General features: G+C 36.3%; 1 protein-coding gene across 2 annotated transcripts in view; it reads right to left on the bottom strand.

The window, feature by feature from the left end:
* Positions 1-419: 419 nt before the first annotated feature.
* The window catches only part of LOC145681001 (lysosomal aspartic protease-like), a 163,561-nt gene continuing 144,297 nt past the window's right edge, over positions 420-19,683 (bottom strand). For both annotated transcript variants that reach the window (XM_081752265.1, XM_081752264.1), the window contains exons 8-9: positions 7,155-7,247; positions 420-833 (exon numbers count right to left, since the gene is read on the bottom strand). In XM_081752265.1, coding sequence (XP_081608391.1) covers positions 696-833; positions 7,155-7,247 — 231 coding nt within the window. In that variant the 3' untranslated portion in view covers positions 420-695. The remainder of the gene's footprint in view (positions 834-7,154; positions 7,248-19,683) is intronic.

Below are 19,683 nucleotides of genomic sequence, written 5' to 3'. Positions count from 1 at the left end.
AGATCATTCTAGAATGGAGAACTATTTCATTCATCACCTATTCTTCAATTTTTCATGCATAAACACCCAGCTCAGTGCTACCAAATGTTGTCAGTGACGAGAAAATTTCGTGTAAGATAGGTTGCATCTGTCCAGGTGTTTTTACAATTGCAAATGTACTAGACATCAAGCAATGGAATTAGAACACTCAGCGGGGGGAAAATACTTCTGCTGGTGACTATACAAGAGATAGCGAATTCACTAAAAGAAAAAGTATTAATACTATGTATAGAGGTAATGCATATATTATATATTATAGAATATTGTCGACAAATTTGTCGATCTATTTCGTAGTATTTGGCACTAAATGGCTACTATTTTTGCGCAAATATCACAGTAGGTAATATTCTATAATATAAACAAACGACAGAATAGGCAAGAAAAAATACTTTTATTTATATACAACTATACTCATGGTTGCCCATAGAAATAGGAAATTAACACCTTTGAAAGTTATTGGAACTACAATAGTAGAAAACAACTATTTGATTGTATTTTCTATAATTATCAACATATTGTATAATAAACACCAGTTCCCTTATGCCAATAGTACATAATACTATGCTAAAGAAATTTTTAATTTGACAAAAGTTATTTGGTGTATTCATATTTTACTATATCGTGTATTACAGATAACATTTAATGATTATTCATCTTTAATCTCTAGATAGAGCAAATCCAATCCTTTTGTTTCCAAAATCGAATTCGGTGTAATATTTACCCATGAAAACATCACCAAGGAGCCACAAATCTCCTGAAACTCCCTGAAATCCAGATAAACACGAAGATTCGTCCTGAAAACGAATATCTTTATTTAATAATGATTACCAGCCTCATATTCTTAATATAAAAAGGAGACTTGAAACATATTTTTAAAAAAACACAACAAAAGGAAAATAATTAGTTTCAGCTAACAGTTAGTCTTTCAGGTAACTGACAAACAAAGTAGTAAAGAAATAATTTATACCTAATTAGCTTCTTTGTTCTAGTGATAGATAAGTGAATCCTTTCCCGTAATTTATTCATCCATTTTCTTCATATATATATTTGTAGTACACTAGTTAAAATTTCTTACTTTTAATTTTTTAATTTCCTTCCTTTTGTCTTTGTTTTGTTCATAGTATGAATGTCAATCTCTTTTCTAGACAACATTGCCAGATGGTTATTTTTCTTCCACTTTAAAAGTAATCAGTCAAATGTATTACATACAAAATTACAAATAAGTAAATGATTTAAGAAAGTTAATCGTTAGTGAAAAGAAAATGTACTCGCACCAAGTGTTACTGTAACACAGAATATACTGTGGTTCGTGAATGCGTATACTATGCGAATAGGCATTCTTGTGGAATTATCTGCTCGCAGTTTTCCCGCAGGGCATATATACCTCAAAAGTACATTAACTTTTTAACAAAACACAAGCAGGTAGCAGATTTCATTGTTTATACAAAATTGACGTAGAGAAGCTACTCACTAAACTTCCCAGCTGCAATACTATTGAATATTCACAAAAGAACTCAGTTCGCGTCAATGAGATATCCACATTATGTCTCGCGGGTCCATGCCATTTTTTTCGACAGTTCTATTTAGAAAAACAGTATTTCATCAAAACATTCAATTCTTAACTTTATGTAAATAACTTTGGATATATATATATATATATATATATATATATATATATATATATATATATATATATATATATATATATACAGGGCGCAAAATTTCGAAGTCAGACGCACTCGCCAATCCAAAAATGATGGTCGCTACTATCTCTCACGTACAAATTATGAAATCCCCCCCCCTGTCCTTTGGTTTGACAAAGAAAGAGATTACATCAGGGCATAAAATTTCAAAACCAGACAAGTACATTCAGGATAATCAATTTTGAATTGGACAATTCATATAGCGGTACACGTTAAAAAATAGGTAACCTTAAGACTTCACTTTTGTGCAAAACTCTCTCTTTGGACCGAATATGCACCAGTTGTCGATTGCAGTTTTCGGATCAAAATTGTTAAGCGAAAGGCCATTGATGGAAATTGTCAGCAAATCATCCATTGTGTCAGTCTTCAGTGAATTCCTGTAAGCAGTCTTAACTCTGCTGAGACTGCTTGAAGCCCCCTCTCACATGAAGCAATACTCACAGGTAAAACTGCACAAAATGTGACAATTGGAAGCAAATTTGGGAATCTCATTATGAAGTTTCGATTGAGGGTGGGAAAGAAGGGGCAAACTACAACGTTGAGAAGACTTCACTTTCAATGTCCGTTGTGAAGGCTTCTCATTCCGTGTTTTCTCTCACTCAGTGACAGCGACTCTCGTGCCAAACAGAAACTGCAGCCCTATGTGTTTTGGCAGAAACCATTCCTACTGAACATTGGTAGTCAGCTCTAAATTTCTAGTCGCTAATGGCGACCTGGCGACCGATAATTTTGTTCCGTATATATATATATATATATATATATATATATATATATATATATATATATATATATATATATATATGTGGGGGTGGGGGGGTGTACAGTTAGGATGATACAAATTTATAACTTCGATTCACAGTGGGGGAACTCGGTCGAAAAAGTGTAAAAACTTTCAGGCCAGCCATCCTGAATAAGGTTTTCCTGCGTTTCCCTCATTCGCACCAGGCAAATACCGGGCTGGTACCTAACATGTAGGTCCCAGGCCGCTTCCCTCCTTCTCCAATCCTTTCTTCCTTCTCTTTTCCCGGATAGTGTGCTCACCGAGGGACCTCATCCCTCAAACGTGACGGTTAATATGGCCATAGATGCCGATAACCCAGTAATCCAACTCCTAACAAATTTATAACTCAGTTAACACGAGACGAGAACATATACCTAAAGCCAAGATCTGGTTGACCGAGGCAATCGCCAAGCCTGAAATATGTGATAGATATGTGTTATTTCCATGCCAGAGTGCAAGTACCCACTCAGCAATCTGCTTATGATATTGCAGGTCTAGTTTAAAGATAAGCATGAACTGCCTGGTTATATTTGCATCAGGCAGCAGTGTACAAATGCTTCGCCAGAAAAGAAGCCTCTACTTACAGACCGATAAAAGACGAGAAGACACAACTGGGTCACCGACGCAATGTATTTGAAATCATGTTGTATCCTCCGATAAAAACTGCTTACGCCAATTCTCAGATACCAGTTGGTAGTGGGTGTACAATCGATCGGCAGACCACAATTCAACCATCCCATGGCAAGATAGAGTGCAAGGAACTGTAATGTTGTGAAGTGAAATTCATAAAGTCGCTAGTACTAAACTTTTTTAGTTTTGTTTTGGGACACCAACACTGCGAAATAATTGTATATCGATATATTGTAAGACGGGTAGTTACCCTTCTTTGAAACAGGTGCATTATCACAAACTGTCACGCAATTCATAGATGATGAGGTTTCATGTAACACGGTAAATTTGGAGACTCGCTATAAGAGGCAAAATGAAATTTGATATCTATATTCCCTATACAATTCCGGACATGAGTCATATAGAAAATGTTTGGACATAAGTCATTTCCTACATTTAAAATTATATAACCGGTATGAGGAGTGACTGAAAAGTTTTGAGCCTTGAAGAAACTATAAGAAGTACAGATTTGGTAATGCCTTTAGTTTTCAACATAGTACCCTTGTACAGCAACACTCTTGCTTCAACGGTGCTGCAGTGCTCTTATCCCAGCAGAAAAAAAATAGGTTATGACCCCAAAAACTCCTCCACGGCTGTCATGACTTCCTTATGGTTTGCAAAACGTCGTCCTGCTAGAGCCTTTTTAAAATTAGGGAACAAGTGGAAGTCTGAAAAGAGCAGATCTGAAGAGTAGGGTGCATGAACAACGAGTTCAAAGCAGCATTTGTGAATAGTAGCCATGGTAACTGCAAATGTGTGGCCGGGAGCATTGTCATGATGGTACGGAAGGCCTCTAGACATCATTTGCGGCATTTTCTCTTGAATTTGAACTCGACTTTTTTTTTCAAAAGATTACTATAGTATTGTCCTCTGATGGTATGACCCCTTTGAAAGTAATCAATGAATATCACACCTTGGAAATCCCAGAAGCAGAGGCTATCACTTTGCCAGCGGAGAGGATCACCTTTGCCTTCTTTGGAAAGAGGAGGAGAGGTGCTTCCATTTTTCGGATTGTTGTTTTATTTCTGGTTGGTAATGGTGTATTCAACACTCGTCCGTAGTGATGAATCGACAGAGAAAATCGTCCACATCACGTTCTAACACTTTCAAATTGTCCACGGATAGGAGGTACCGAGTGTATTTTTGTTCAGGAGTCAGAAGACATGGGACTCATCGAGCAGAAATTTTTGATAAACCAAGCTCGCTCCTGTGATCTGCCCAGCCTGTCTACTACTCGTATCTTTTGAGTTGACAATCAGCGATCTTCCATGATCATATCAAGTACCAGGCCAATGTTTTGCTTGGTGGTACTATTTGATGGTATCCCAGACCTAATCTTTAACACTCTGCCAACCACGCTTCAATTCCTGCACAAATCTTTTGATGGTGGCATATGAAGGGGGAGATTAATCTACGGTATTGACCATATCCTGGTAAATCTCAGACGCCCACATTCCTTTTAATTGCAGATACTTGATGACAGATCTGCTCGAATGTTTTCCATTTTCCCAATTTCTGCCATCTTACCTACTTCAAGAGACTGTAAAAGACAAAAGAAATTACTTAGAACCACGAGCTTGATACACGTTAATATCAAAGTTTGTATTATTCTAATACAGACGTGTTCAAACTATTAGACTCACTCTCGGAAAATGCAAAGTTAATGTAGGAGTCCTAATTTCAGAGTTCTAGAACATTTAATTTAATGGTTAAGCCACCAATATAGGATCCTTCATTTTTTACTGTACAGTTGAAGTGGTGATATTACCGTTGAACAGCAGATAGCATTAGTACAGCGGAGAAATTCTGAAAGTTGTGTTTCAGTTGTAGATAGCTATTCTGGTTCCTATCAACAAGTTACAGTCTACAGTGTTGTGATTGCTGCCGTAAGAAGTTACGACATTCAAAGCGTTCAACAGTTCGAATGGGTCAGTTTAAAACGATCGTGAAGTGTTTCGTGTATCACTCTTTTATTCTGTGAAGTCCTGTAATCGCAGTATAATGGGAAAACAAAGGAACTTTCTCCGTGTAAATTGGAAGTTAACAAAATACTTCTAGAGGAAGGAAGATATATACGGCGACACACTGCTAGCAGAGTTGGGATAGAACAAACATTTGTGAGTAGAATCTCTGTCGGAATAAAAAAAGAGCCAAAATAGAGTTGGTAAGTGTGGGCGAAACGCAAAGTTATCCTTAAGAGGTATCGGAAAACTGAAAAGATTGGCTCTGGGAAACAGAACTGCAAGTTCTAAGAGACTTAAGCATAAAAATGACTGAGTATGGCACAGACATTTGGTCTGAAAGTGTTCAAAGGATTCTTTGAGCCAAAGGAAAAAGCACGCGGTCAAGAAAGGAAACAAAAATTAGAGTCTACTAAAATCATGGCAAAGAAGTGCATCGAATGGACACGAGACCTAGAATACTGGACTGCTCACGATTGGAGAACAATGTGTTTCAGTGATGAATCATGTATGTTTGTGTCTGATGATTGTTCACAATATGTGCGACGTTGACCTGGGAGGAATTCAAGTTGGAATATCTTTAATAAACCGTGAAGCATCATACTTTAGTCATGGTCTGGGGTGTGATCTCTATCCTCGGGTCTTGAAGATTATATATAGTAGAGTGGACAGTGAAGCACGACCAATACCGACAAGTTCTTCATGAAGAACTGCTTTCCAAGACTGCAGTCTAGTTTGATGATGTACAATTCATCTTTATGCATGATATAGCCCCATGCCACTTAGCCAAAGCTGTGGCAAAATTCTTCCAGCACAACGAAATTAGTGGCCGGACACTAGTCCTGATATGAACCGATTAAAAACCTTTGGAGCTACATGAAGGAAAAGCTAAAGAAGAAGTACATTACAACGAAACATCAATTGATCGAGAAGATCAACAATTTGTGGTATCATGATGCAGAATTAAAGGCGAAATATGCTAAACACGTACATAGGATACCACAAAGGATAGAACACTTAATAAAGAATAAGGGATTTCGTATAAAATATTAATCTTCGTGTGACAGAATTTTGTTGTAAGTATTTCATTTCACTTTTTGTTTCAAATTTGGATATGCATACTGTATAGTAATTATATTTGAAAGTCATGTACACATTTGTTTTATTGATATTGCAAAGCATATTCCACACACAGCAGAAATTAGGATAGAGTTACAAAGTAGTAATTTGGATTAAGTTCGTCGTATTTTCTCACATAATATTGTAAGAACAGTAAAGTATTCAAAAACTGAATGCTGAGTCTAATAATTTGAACAGGTCTGTATATATAACTATTCTATTCTGGATTCTCATTTTCTATGTTAGACTCAAAACTTAACAGTCACCCCTCGTACATACATCTAGAAGGAAAGAGCACCTAATTGAGACACTTTGTAACGAATGGTATCGTGTTCACAGGATGTCATCTATGCCTTCCTAAATACCATGCTACGTTAGGTTTGAGCATTATGTACTGCCAAAGAGTAATCCATGAAATATCATCTTCAGTATCATGAAAAGTTTCTTTTGTGTTTTGGCAAGTAGTAATTGCTTAAGCCTCATTTTTCACAGTCGGTTGTCTTAAGTCGGAGTAGTGTATGCTAAATGTATTACCTCTAAAACAGATAGTGAAGCATAGTTCAACTTTTAATAATCTTTCTCCCAATCACATGGAATTTGCAACCTCCTGAATTTTATTTGCATAGCAGGAAGTTGCAATAGCGCAAGGAAGATAACATTTTAAAAAGATCAAGAAGTACTTTATGGAAGAAAACACCAGAGCGGCAGAAAGTGAGAATTTTACAATATACGAGTAGTAAGAGAAAACTACCGAACGTATATGGCATTTTGTTTTGTTATTGATTTAGAAATATCAAATCCTAATTTTGTTTCTCAAGAAATTAAAGGATTTTCTTATAAATTAAATAAAAATATACAAATAAATAAATAATAGTATTTTACCTCAAGGACGTAATCCTTCGGTTCAATATTGAATTCCTTGCCAGCAATAACAATGGATATTGTAGGTAAATTTAAGTTTTCATTGCAAGGGAACTGTAAAATTTATACAGTAAATATAATGAAAATGCAAGCATTGAAACGAAATCATACAAACATACAGTAAAAATGAATGATATTTCAGAAGAGTTTCATATTTTTAACTACAATTATAACAGCATTGATGATTTACCTATTACAACTATTAGTTAATAATTAATCTCATTTCTGTATGAAAGAACAAATAGGTACACTACATCAGAGAAAGATTTATAGCTGCTTACCTTTGCTCGAAGCCAACATTAGCTAAAGAGTAACGAATTTAATTCGTAAGCAATAATTAGTTTCTAAATTTTGATATTTTTCTCTCTTTGACTAAATTAACTTTAAGAATACTATATACAAAGAAAAGTATATCAAAAAGTAATTAGAATTTTCGATTTATTAAAAAATTGTAGAGATAAGTTTCTAAAACTCCAACATGTTTGGTACATGGATCACGTTTACATTAGTAATAGGAACCATGCATTCCCACGAGACACAAAGTTGTCCATGCCCTTTGCAAACAGAAAAACGATATTGATCCAGGTTACCTAACTAGCTGCCTACACCTCTTGTGCCTTTTCCAGTATATGGAAACACCGCCCATGGAGACGGAATGGGCTAAATCAGCGCTATGTGGAGGATGGTCAAGAATTTTCTAGTTGAAACTCATGATGTGTGCACGAGTTCGTTGGACTGCATGTACTCGTGCGTTTTCATGCAGTAAAAACACCTCCTCTCGTAGTACTCCTTTTTATTTCTGACGTATGGCTGCTTTCAGCCTGTTCATGGTTTGACATTACGTGTCCGCAGTAATGCTCGTAGCCAAACATTCAACATGAATAATACCCTGACGGACCCAAAACATAGTAGTCATTGTTTCCTTAGCAAATGTTGTAGTCTGCACATTCTTAGCCGGTGGTGACGACGGAAGTTTCAATGCCATACTATGGCGTTTTCATTCAGGTGTCCCTAGGGATGCTGGGGCCTTTGATGTGATGAAGGAATGCATTTCCTTCGTAGGCACATCGTGTAAGGGGAATCAGGAAAATACTCCTTGGAAGATGCTTTTGGTTCTCATTCTGATTTTGATACCAACGTGCACACAGTTTTCTTAAAGCTAAGTTGGTCATCGATGATCTTCTCACTGAACCGTATAAGATTTGCAATGCATCTGCAACGTCATGCAACCTCACGTTCTGTCTTCGTTAATCATCGTGTCGAGTTCACATTCCTGTTGGTAATAGATGTTGCTAGTCTGCACTTCCGTCATCGTTGTCAGAGTCCTCCTAACATTTGCAAACAAGTTGCACCACACATATACTAATTTCTGTGACATAACACTCTCTCCATAGACCTCGATCAATTTTCGAAATGTCAGATGGTTTCTCTTTCTTGAGGCATAGAAAACGAGTATCATAGCGCACCTCCTCCTTGGAGTAATGATCAAGTCGGTACGCTATCTTTGAATTGCCCTAGGTACCAGACGGGTTGACATAAAAGGCTGACATAAAAATTGCCGTCAGATTTCCCTTACCTTCGTATCCGCAACATACAAGAAGTTACTTAGCTACATAAAGAACTATCGGTTTTAGAGACAAATTCACCTTATTCTTATACAGCTTTGTATATATGTATACAGGTATACACAGGGTGTCCATAATGGCCGTTGTCATCCTGTGTATATGCGAAATGACTGCGAATATGAGAAAACGCAAAAACACGTACGTCGTTATTGTGAGGGGCTTCAATATTGAGCTATAAAGGATCCATCCCAGACAACCCATATAGGGGTACGTGGGATCAACTTCAGAAGTTCAAATGACAAAGGGTGTCGAGTAATATATCGTTGGAATGGTATCTACAAGAGAAATGTTTCAACGAAAGTTTCAAGTCGCTATCTTGATGCCATCCAGCATTGTGATGGTTCACATTTTGTGTCCATAAAGCCCGTTGCCACCTCATGTATCTGTGAATATGAGAGTACGCAAAAAACACTACGTCATTAATTTAAGGGGCTGAAATTGTGTGGAGTAAAAGGTCCACTCCAGATCCCTGCTCCACTTCTGAACATTTTAAATGCCAAATGGGTCGAGTAGTTTGAACGGGCTCGACAAAAGAACTTTCGGTGTGAGTTCGGAATTTGCAAGGTTTCCGACTTCTAAATTGGCGGTGAAATCAAATTTTGGAGTATGGGTTTGATGACTTTTAATTATCTGTGGATTGTAAATCTGATCGTTCTACGTTTTTTATTGGTTTTAGGCAGAGTATAAGTATCGAAATATTTTTGTAAAACTAGAAAATGATGGGTTATTGGGAGGAGACTTTATTCTGTGCATATTGCCCTTGTAAAGGGAGGTCCATTTTGCTGTTTTATTGTATTGCTATGAGAATAACGTTTTCTAAAATGGCTATTTCAAAAGTGAGAGTTGCGACAATACATCAGTACTACCGGAGTTCAGAGAAGTGGTAATCACTACAAGATACACTTGGATTTAGACATGTAGGGATACGTAGTTTCACTGACTAAAGATTAACACAATCCACATACACAGTCCCAAATTACCTTAAAATTTGATAAGTTGGTGTGCATCAACCTTTGCATAAACATCTTAATGGTTCATTTGTTCGTTCTGAGTTTTTCCTCTAGGCGCATCAGTCGAAGCAGAGTTGACTACAAACTACCTATATTCTTCCTCCGTTTGAGTGATCAACAGGCAAGTTATCCATTTGACAGAGATAGGATCCAAGAGAAATTAGGCTTACTCAAAGACTTAAAAATAAAATTGCCTGCTCTATTTGGACTTTTGGATATTATTTTGCTTAGCAACTTCTAGACGTCTCACACACAACATTATTTTGCTTAGCAACTTCACACAATGTTGAGTCATGCATTGCATTGATCACAAATAGAAATATTGTCGTAGTTCTCCCTGTCTTCGCGTCGAATTCAATCTTGATACAAAAGAATGTAATTAGGTGCGGTCTTCCAGTCAGTATTGAAACGAAGTAGTGAATTCTGTTGTTCTAAGACATTTTACCAAAGATTGTTTGATTGGGCATGTGTGTGAATGTTCGATATTTGCTTAAGATTTTGTTACAACTTTCATAATGAATCGTACCCAAGGAGCACGTTCTACTAAAGATAAGCTTGAACTTATTTCTCTTTTCGAAGAATGTAGGCGAAACTATCGTGCGACTGTTGGAAGATATAATGAATTGAATCCCGAACGTGCTAGTGTACGTCATCGGTATCTGCGCCAACTTGGGAACTAGTTTCATGAAACACAAAGCGTTAAGGACCGACCTCGTTCAACACGATAGCCAAAACTAGATGAGAACACAGTGATAGAAGTTACAGGACGCGTCACTGCAAACCCAGAAATCTCATTGAGACAGGGAAAGAAAGAACGTATCATCCAACGACGCTTAATTAGAAAAGTTCTAAAAACACATACATTTCACCCATACAAAATGCACCTGGAGCAATAGCTAGGAGTTTTGCCAAATCATATGCCAGAAAATTGCACAAAATGAGAAGTTTTGAAACAAATCTGTTTTAGTGACGAAAGTTCCTTTCCGTTGACCGGAATCGTCAATACACATAACGTTCGATTTTGAGCAGATCCGACTCCACATGTTATCAGGGAAGGGCCCAATCATCGACCTGAGTAGATAAATGTGTGGGCGGGTTTTTAAGGAAATCATGTTATTGGCCCTTTATTTATTAATTCAAATTTAACAGATGATGTGTAATTGCAGCTTCGACTGGACAGAGTGGATACTTTAATAACTAATCTAGTGGAACATGCAATGGAACAGTGCAGAGAGGCTGAATTTGATGCGGACGCAAATTCTTCATCACGACGGATGCCCTGCACATTATTAACAGGGATTTCGTGAATACCTAAACGAAACCTACCCCGATAGACGGATAGGTAGTCGTGGCCCGATCGAATAGCCCCCGCGATCTCCTGATTTATCTATGGGGTCATGTAAAATCTATTGCTTAAAAAATACCACCCACTATTATCGAGGACCTGAAATATAGAATAACAGTACCCTGTAATGACATTTCCAAAGAAACATTTATGCAAGTACGAATGATATTTCATAACCATCTATTTTACTGTGAAGAAGTGAATGGGAGCATCATATACACTAACGTAAGTAGTATAACGCAGTATTTTCTTTATTATGTGTTTATACAAAGGTTGATTCTCGTCAATATGAGTAATTTGGAACTGTGTATGAAGGGTTGTTTGCTTTTCAATAAGCAAAAGTACGTAGTCCTACATGTCTAAAACCAAGTGTACATGTATCTTGTAGTGGTTACCACTTCTATAAACTCCAGTAGTACTGTTCCCTCTTTCTGATGTCCATATCTTCGCAACTCCTTATTCCTAATTTCGGAATAACCATTTCTTAAAACCTTACTTTCATAGCAATACAGTATAACAGCGAAATGGACCTCCGTCAGCAAAACTAGGGGCAACATGCAAAGAAACAAAGTCTCCACCCCAACCCTCATCATTTTCTCCTTTTACTAGAGTCTTTACGATACTTACACTCTGTCTAAAAATTTTGAAAAAATGCAGGACCACATTCGCAAGCTATAGATATCTAAAAGTTATCAAAGTTATCCTTCACTCCGAAATTTGATTTCACCGCCAATTTAGATATCGGAAACGTTTCCACTTCATAACTTGCAGCAAAAGTTCTTTTGTCGAGCCCGTTCAAACTACTCGATCCCCTTTGCCATTTGAAATGTTTAAGTTTATTCCCGTAACCCTATTTGGGGGATCTGGGATAGAACTTTTATAGCACACGATTTCAAACACTTAAAATAATGACGTATGTGTTTTTGCATTAGCTCATACTCGCAGTTATTTCGCAAATACACGGGGTGGCAACGGGCTTTATGGATACCCTGTATTTTTAACAATATTAATATTTAATTTATAAGTTTAAAAACAGGATAATTGAAGCTGGATTTGTATTTAAAGTCAATATCGCTAGTCTTACAGGATTCCTTATATTATTAGACATAACTGATATTCTTGTCTCAATTTCTCAGTAAATCCGTAAGCACATAACTTCAAAGAAAAAATTATAAAAGACAACACAGGCCTACAAAGAATTTATGGCGCCTAGGGTTTTCGAATTGATTTTAGTGTATTTTGGGCGATGAATCTAAATATAAAATCAGATTTTCTCTGTCATTTCTACTTTTTTGGTTCAATATTTTGAACTTCCAGTTCTACACCTAGTGTGCAGTTGTAACTCCATTTTGTGCAGTTCTAAATTACATACAGATATACAAGGGTTGGTTCCTGCATATTTACTCTATTGTCAATCTGCCACCCAGTTAGTTTCATTAAAATCCACTATATGGAGTAAGCATTGGTAACTTGAGTGACTTTCAGCGCTTCAACTAGAGTTGAGGTTAGTTTCTTAGTTCTCGCTATCCAGGGTAGAGCGAAGTTGACCCCTTGTAATATTTGTGGTTGAGAAAGAGTTCTTATAAAGTGAAACAAAAACATACTGTATTGTAGATTGTTATATTTCTGTTGTTGAATAAAAATAAAATGAATTCAAGTAAAAGAATTTCTGTAAATCATCCTGATGTGTTTTGCTACCTATGCGGAGAATATATGTTAAGAACACGGAAAAACTATTCCTGACTTTGTAAAGAAATCTTATTTGGATACTTAGGTGTTAGGGCTGGTGATCAGGATAAAACCTTGGCAACGAATCAGGTCTTTAAAACTTATACAGAAGAATTACGACAGTGTACTACCAAGAAAAGATTAAGTCTGAAATTCGGCATACCGTCGGTTTGGAGACAACCTAAAAACCACTTTAATGAGTGTTATTTCTGCTTAGTAAATATTACTGGAATCAATCGCAGCAACCATAGCAAATGTAGTTGTGGACTTATCCTGATTTAGCATCAGCAAGATGCCAATACTAGGACTTAGAGTAAGTGAACATCCCAACATTTCATCAACTACCAGAGTTCTGTGAGGGCGAGTATTGACCTTCTGCTGACCTTTCTTTTACCAATGAAGGTAACATTAAATATGAAAGGATGTCTTCAATTCCTCAGCATTTCAAAGATAATTTGTTAAATGGCCTCACTGGAGATCTCAACCTGTTAAAAGAAGGTTCTGAATTACTGGATTCAATGTTGAACGACAATAATTTACTGGAACAAGGAACCAAAATTACCTCTTACCGTACAAGTGGAAAGAGTGTGTTACCCTTCTTATCTCAAAAATACAATCTTATATTTTTCATGATGTTAATGAACTCTTGGTAAAATATGTCTCCCTGAAAATTTTCCAGATAATTCGCCCCTACTTATTCATAACTCAAAGCGAAGTTTGAAATATGACCTTTTACACAACGCGAACAAACATGGTTCAATACTAATTGCTCACTGAACGAAAATAAAATAATATAATACCATGGCTTTGGAGAAAATAAAGTATCATGCACATCAATCTGTGATTTGTGTGACTTAAAAATATAAAACGCTCTCCTTGAACAGCAAAGTAACACACTAAATATGCTTCTTGTACCTTTGGGATAGCAAAGACAAAACATACCACTGGGATAGAAAAAATGCGTTAGAAAAAGAAACATGGACGTTGGGGAAAAGGAAGTCATTAACCACCCCTTAGTTTACGAAAAAAAATCATCTTTCCTCCACTGCATATCGAGCTGGGTCTTGTGAAGCAGTTTGTAAAGGATCTTCGCAACTAATTAAGTATCTTGCCATCTTAAATTCGATGAATGAGGCTGAGCGAAAAGCTTGAAATTCATTTGTTGCAATTGACAGAAATTTTCCGGACAAGCCCGAAGCTGAACACTATGTTGAACTCGTAAATAAGAAGCTCAAAAGTTTCAAATTTCTCGAGTGTAACATGAGCATTGTCCGCTATTTACACAGTCACATAGACTGTTTTTCTAAATGTTTAGGAGACAGCAATGAAGAACAAGGCGGAATACTTCACCAGAATATTGAAACTATGAAAGATGGCCACCAAGGAATATAGGATACACACATGATAGCAGGTTACTGATGGAGTTTAGAGAGAGACTGTTCAAAAATACATTCCAGAAGACACGGAAAAGAAGTTTCCGAAGTGTTCAATGTCCAGGCCTAGTTTGGTTTATCGATGACTTATGCACCTATCTTTGTATATAGTAGTTCATATAATATAACAAGAAAAAGTTTGTGTTTAGTTTTTCATTTGATCCATGCATTTAACTTAACATAGTGTAACGTAAATATCATTAAAATGTTACACCTTAGAAGTTTGAGCTCCTGGCAGAAACTAATGACATTAAAATTCAGGGCATCAAATTCATATCAAATCAGCTCAAACTATGCTGGCACCAAAACAACTGTTGGCCAGTGTAATTAATATAAAGATTTAGGTTTGTTTTATTTTGTCAAAATGGAAGCTACGGAAACGTACAATCTCGAATTAAGTTATAGAAAATAAAACAGGGTTACGGTTTTTCTTAAAATATAACCTCACTACTTCTCTAATTACATTTTGATAAAGTGATGTAAATAATTTTTATGTACAATAAACGTGAACTAATATAGCATGGAAGAATAAAAAATAATAATGTATTTTAAAATGCTTTCATGCAGATCTGTTTTTCACAGGTCTGGTAAACAGTAATACTTTTGGCTTCGTTCTTTAATGCCTAGGGGCTTTAGGTTCAAATATCTTAACATTAGTAAAGAAAATGTGAGGTCTTTAGGCTGAAAATTAATATTTTATTTACAACTTAAATTCCTCTATTTTAGGTCATAAAATTTACACTAGTACCAATCGAAAACTTTATATACTTCTCGTCAAGGTAACCAATTTCTCATCTTCACCAATTATCGATGAGGAGGAAAAGAGAAAATTCCGCTTAGTTGCCTTATAGCTCCTCTTACCAAACTTCGCTTTAATTTCTTGCGGACCTGCTAAAATACGGAAGTCAGTACTCTCTCTACCCTGATTCCGTATTCCTTCCCTTTAAAGACTGCTCTGACCTGAAGAACAATCTGGCCAAGCATTGTTTACAATCTCTGAATTCAGAGAGTTCCATCCTCGGAAAACTAACTAAAATATCAGCGTAGATTAGGTTATTAGGTTAGGTAAAAACAGGCCTCTCTCCTGGCCTAGTTTAGCGAAAACCTTGTATTCAAGGCTGAAGGGTCATAAGTAAAATAACAATACTCTCAAACTTCCCTTTATAGAAGTAGCAGTGTGATAAACTCTAAATAATCAATAGACCCGCATCTACCTATGGAAACGGCCTATTTAGGTAGCAACCGAACCCAACTGAATTCAGAAATATTTCTTCTCTAAGGAGTGATTCAAACAACCTGAGTACAGCCCGTGTTCTCTCAGTTGCTGGCCGACCCTATATACAGATCAATAACTGCTTTTTTAAACAAAAAGTAGATCCATTTGCCTTCAGAATACACGTAGTATATGTTTGTAAAATATTTCTTTATTTCCTATCACCTATCAAGACCTGAATATTCAAGGGCATTTCATGAAAATATTATAAAAGAGCTCTCTTCTAACGTACCTCACTAAGGTTTAAGGGTACAAGAAACTGGTTGGTCTTATTCCCTATCGAGGAGACTAACTAAAATTATCCCCCAACAACAGACAGTGCGAGGTTCGAGAAGCCATCTTTTTATATTATCTTATTTGCGAAAAAACATTAAAAATTCTCCTGCACATCAACTTTCAAGAAATACAGTAAGTTAAGAAGGGTAAAAGGCGAATAGGGGCAGTAAATAAATAAAAGATTCCACTCACAGTACTAAACATTCTCGTCCAATTTCAGACATAAATTACGTTATAAATGTAGGGTTATCAATAAGATATTTATTTATGTAGTACCGTAAGCTAGGGTTAATTGGAAACTCTGGGGTTACTTGGAAAATTGACAATTTTTGTGTTATATGGAATAATAATGAGAGAACTATCATAAATACGTCGTCTTCTTCCAGACCAATGAAATGTCGACACCTAAAAGAAACAATATGGATGGCCATAAGTGATGTGTCTTATTTATAGACTGGCTTAATAATTCTCACAGCAATTGATACTTTTTGTGTTTTTTTATTTTTCTATAAATTGTCTCTGTGTTTCCGTAATGAAAAGTGACTTTTACCGGGTTGTGCTAAATATCATTGCTTTTGGAGATTTCCTAATGAGAAGAATTAGTTTATATATTTCCAGTACCTTTCTGGGACAATCTGGGCCCATTTTTTGTTTCCTTCCGTTTTCTACGTAAAACGATGATACAGATCAGGGGATAGACAATGATGACATTATTGAAGTTTTGCCTGAATCTACCTACAACCGCAGAGATTAAGTTGTTTTTCCACGACTTTGCAGCAAAGAATTTCAATATGTGAATGTTTGTCCTCGTCGTACTGTATTACATTAATATTATTATAACAGTACCTTATAATGTTTTTGCAAAGAGTTAAAGTAAATATACATTTGTAAAAATGGTACCAGGTAATTTTGTAAACTAGTGCAAAGCAATTAGTGATTTGGTATGATCTGTCAGGAAAGTAAATGTACACCTATTTTTCGAGTCTGGCATTCCTGCGATCCATCCGTGGAGAGTATGAGAATTAAATCAATCAAATGTTTACTGAGGGGCAAAAAGAAAAGCTTAATCTGAATAAGACATTGCAGAGGGGCACAAGCTGTGAATACGGATAGTACATAGTGTAAATAAAGGACGACACCGAAAGAGAAAGCCAGAAACAGCTGTTAAACTTACAAAAAAAAGAGTAAAAATTGTCGAAGTGGGAACATAAAACACAAATACAACAAATACGCCGACAACTAAACGATCACCATGCCAGGATCTTGGTGTAGTGGTTAAGGTGCTGGCTTACAAATGCAAAGTAGGCAAGTTCGAATCCTCGGCAAGGACATTTTTAAAAATTTTTGTTAATAATACATACAACTCATGAGAGATGGTAAAAGAGGTCGTATTTAGTTTTTCGTAGCAATTATTATTGGTAATGTTTAGTACTGATAATACTTTTTGTCTTTGCGTATTGCTTTTGTTCTTGTCTTCATTTCGAAAGAGAAGAATATCCGAACAAATGCCACCAAAATTCCTCATATTTTGAATGTAAACGCCATTTGCAATTAGTAAAGAATAAAAATTGAACGTTCCGAAGTAGCTGCAAAAAGTAAAAGGAAAAACATGGAAGTCGACCATACTCATGGTTACTAAAAATACAATTTATACATGCCTTACACCTCCCGACCACGTTTCTACGTTAGCAAGTAAGAGGCTTGTGTTTAGGTTAGGCTCGTCAGTACGTTTTGCAAAGGGGCCCGGTTTAGCTCTGACGCACCACAGGTGCGAGAAGGGAGAAAAACACTTTTTCTCTCTCCCTCTGTGTGTCTACTTATCTATCTATTTGTATATATATATAACGCTATTTGTGAATGCCATAACCACCCTAATTTTCAGCGGATTGAGACGAAACTTGGCACAAACATTAATTGTTGAAATATCTTGATGAGTTCGTTAACCAGAATAATCAGATGAAAATGTTCAAAATGGTGGCCCTTCAAACTCTTAAAAAGTTCCAAGGGAACCAAATTTCGCCCATAAATAGGTATTCAGAAAGTTTGAATAAATTTTCCTCTTTTACTGAAATATTTGTGTGCAGAAACTTATTGAAATATTGGACCCGATTAATCGCCTAAAGAAGGTTCACGCCCTTTCGCTACGGTTAGGTTTTTTTTTTTTTTTGCAGGAGGGGGTTATCTTCCTATTGGAACAAGATGATTCTTAGTGATGATATGAAATTACACATTGAAAGTGAAGTAACTTGTGTAACGTGTTATTTGAAAGAATAATATAATAAATGTGCATTCCTCTAACACAGAGAACTCATGTATTTCGAGTTCGGGAGCCTGAATGGCGAGGAGTGTTATTTGATTTGCTTTTTAGTAACACATTGCATTGCAAATAAAGGTAGGCAACATTAGTGGTAAGTAAAACAACAACAACAATAATAATAATAATAATAATAATAATAATAATAATAATAATAATAATAATAATAATAATAATAATAATAATAATAATAATAGGTGTTGTTTGTGGCAAGGCAATATCTTCCTCAGTTCTTCTTCAAACGTAATGATTGTAACGCCATATCTCCATTACAAACAAAATATTAGCAATTTATATCGAGAGAACGGGAAACTGTAGAGCGATGGGACCAACGTTGGACAGTATGCACTCATAGTACTCAGAAAAGTAAGCGATTTCAATGCAAAATGAACGAAGAGTCATTGTCATGGGTACTCATGGGGCCACGGCAGGGCCCTCTTTAGGCAAAATGTCGATAGCTTATATCGAGAAAACAGGAGGTGATACTGGTATGGGACCAACGTTGGACACCGTGGACCCATAAGGTGCATCGAAAAAATTAGGTAGGCGGGCGCCAGCCAGCCTTACTTATTTCCACATAATAATATAAAATTATATTGTCGAAATACACACACGAGTTAGCTACTAATATTTCATATTATTATTATTATTATTATTATTATTATTATTATTATTATTATCATCATCTACAGCGTCTTTTCATTACGTGAGCATGTTTGACATGAAACCAAAGAGAAAATCCATCCTGTAGCGAAAAGAAACAATACTTTCTCTCAAATGGATAAAATATCAAGCCGAGATTGATTCGAACTCGCATGGACGGCGCGAAAAGCCAGTGCTTTGTCCACTATTTTTTTAACTGACTCACCGAACGCGTTTCAGTAACTTACTTATTGCTAATTTTACTTGCTTCACTCGTTTAATTTGCTTTTTCTAATAACTTATAAGGACAGGGACACGAACACAGAAACATCGAGAACAGTTAAAAATGATAGACGCTCTCCCGCCGAGAATCGAACCCGAGACTCCATACACCCAAAGCTCACGTGCTAGCCTCTAGACCAGCGGCGATGCCAACGCTCACTTCCTGTGTCGTTAGGGATTACGACCACTGTATTGCCAGCTATCACTTCTGTGGGTTGTATACTATGATCACATGTTTCTTCTTTGCTGGAAGAGTAAAACCTACATTCTATGTAATACATGAGGTATTTAGACCTACATGCTCTTCATATAATGTAATAAAAGGGTCATGGTGTCTGATTTTAATACATGACGTATTGCAGTATACAACATGCTTTGCATTACTTGTTTGTTTGTAGACAGCTACTAGCTTAGTGTTCTGAAAGGTTGTGTATAAACTAGGGATAGCCCGTTCCGGAATTATTAGTTTTCGGACTCCCGAAAGTAAAGCCGGACAAATTCCGGAATTCGGAAAATTCCAATTTTGTAATAATTTCGGAATTCGGAAAAATCCGGAATTTAG

This window comes from Thermobia domestica, chromosome 3 (assembly GCF_964235325.1).
Source record: "Thermobia domestica chromosome 3, izTheDome1.hap1.1, whole genome shotgun sequence".
NCBI lineage: Eukaryota > Metazoa > Arthropoda > Insecta > Zygentoma > Lepismatidae > Thermobia > Thermobia domestica.
This window is presented reverse-complemented; position numbering and strand designations above follow the sequence as displayed.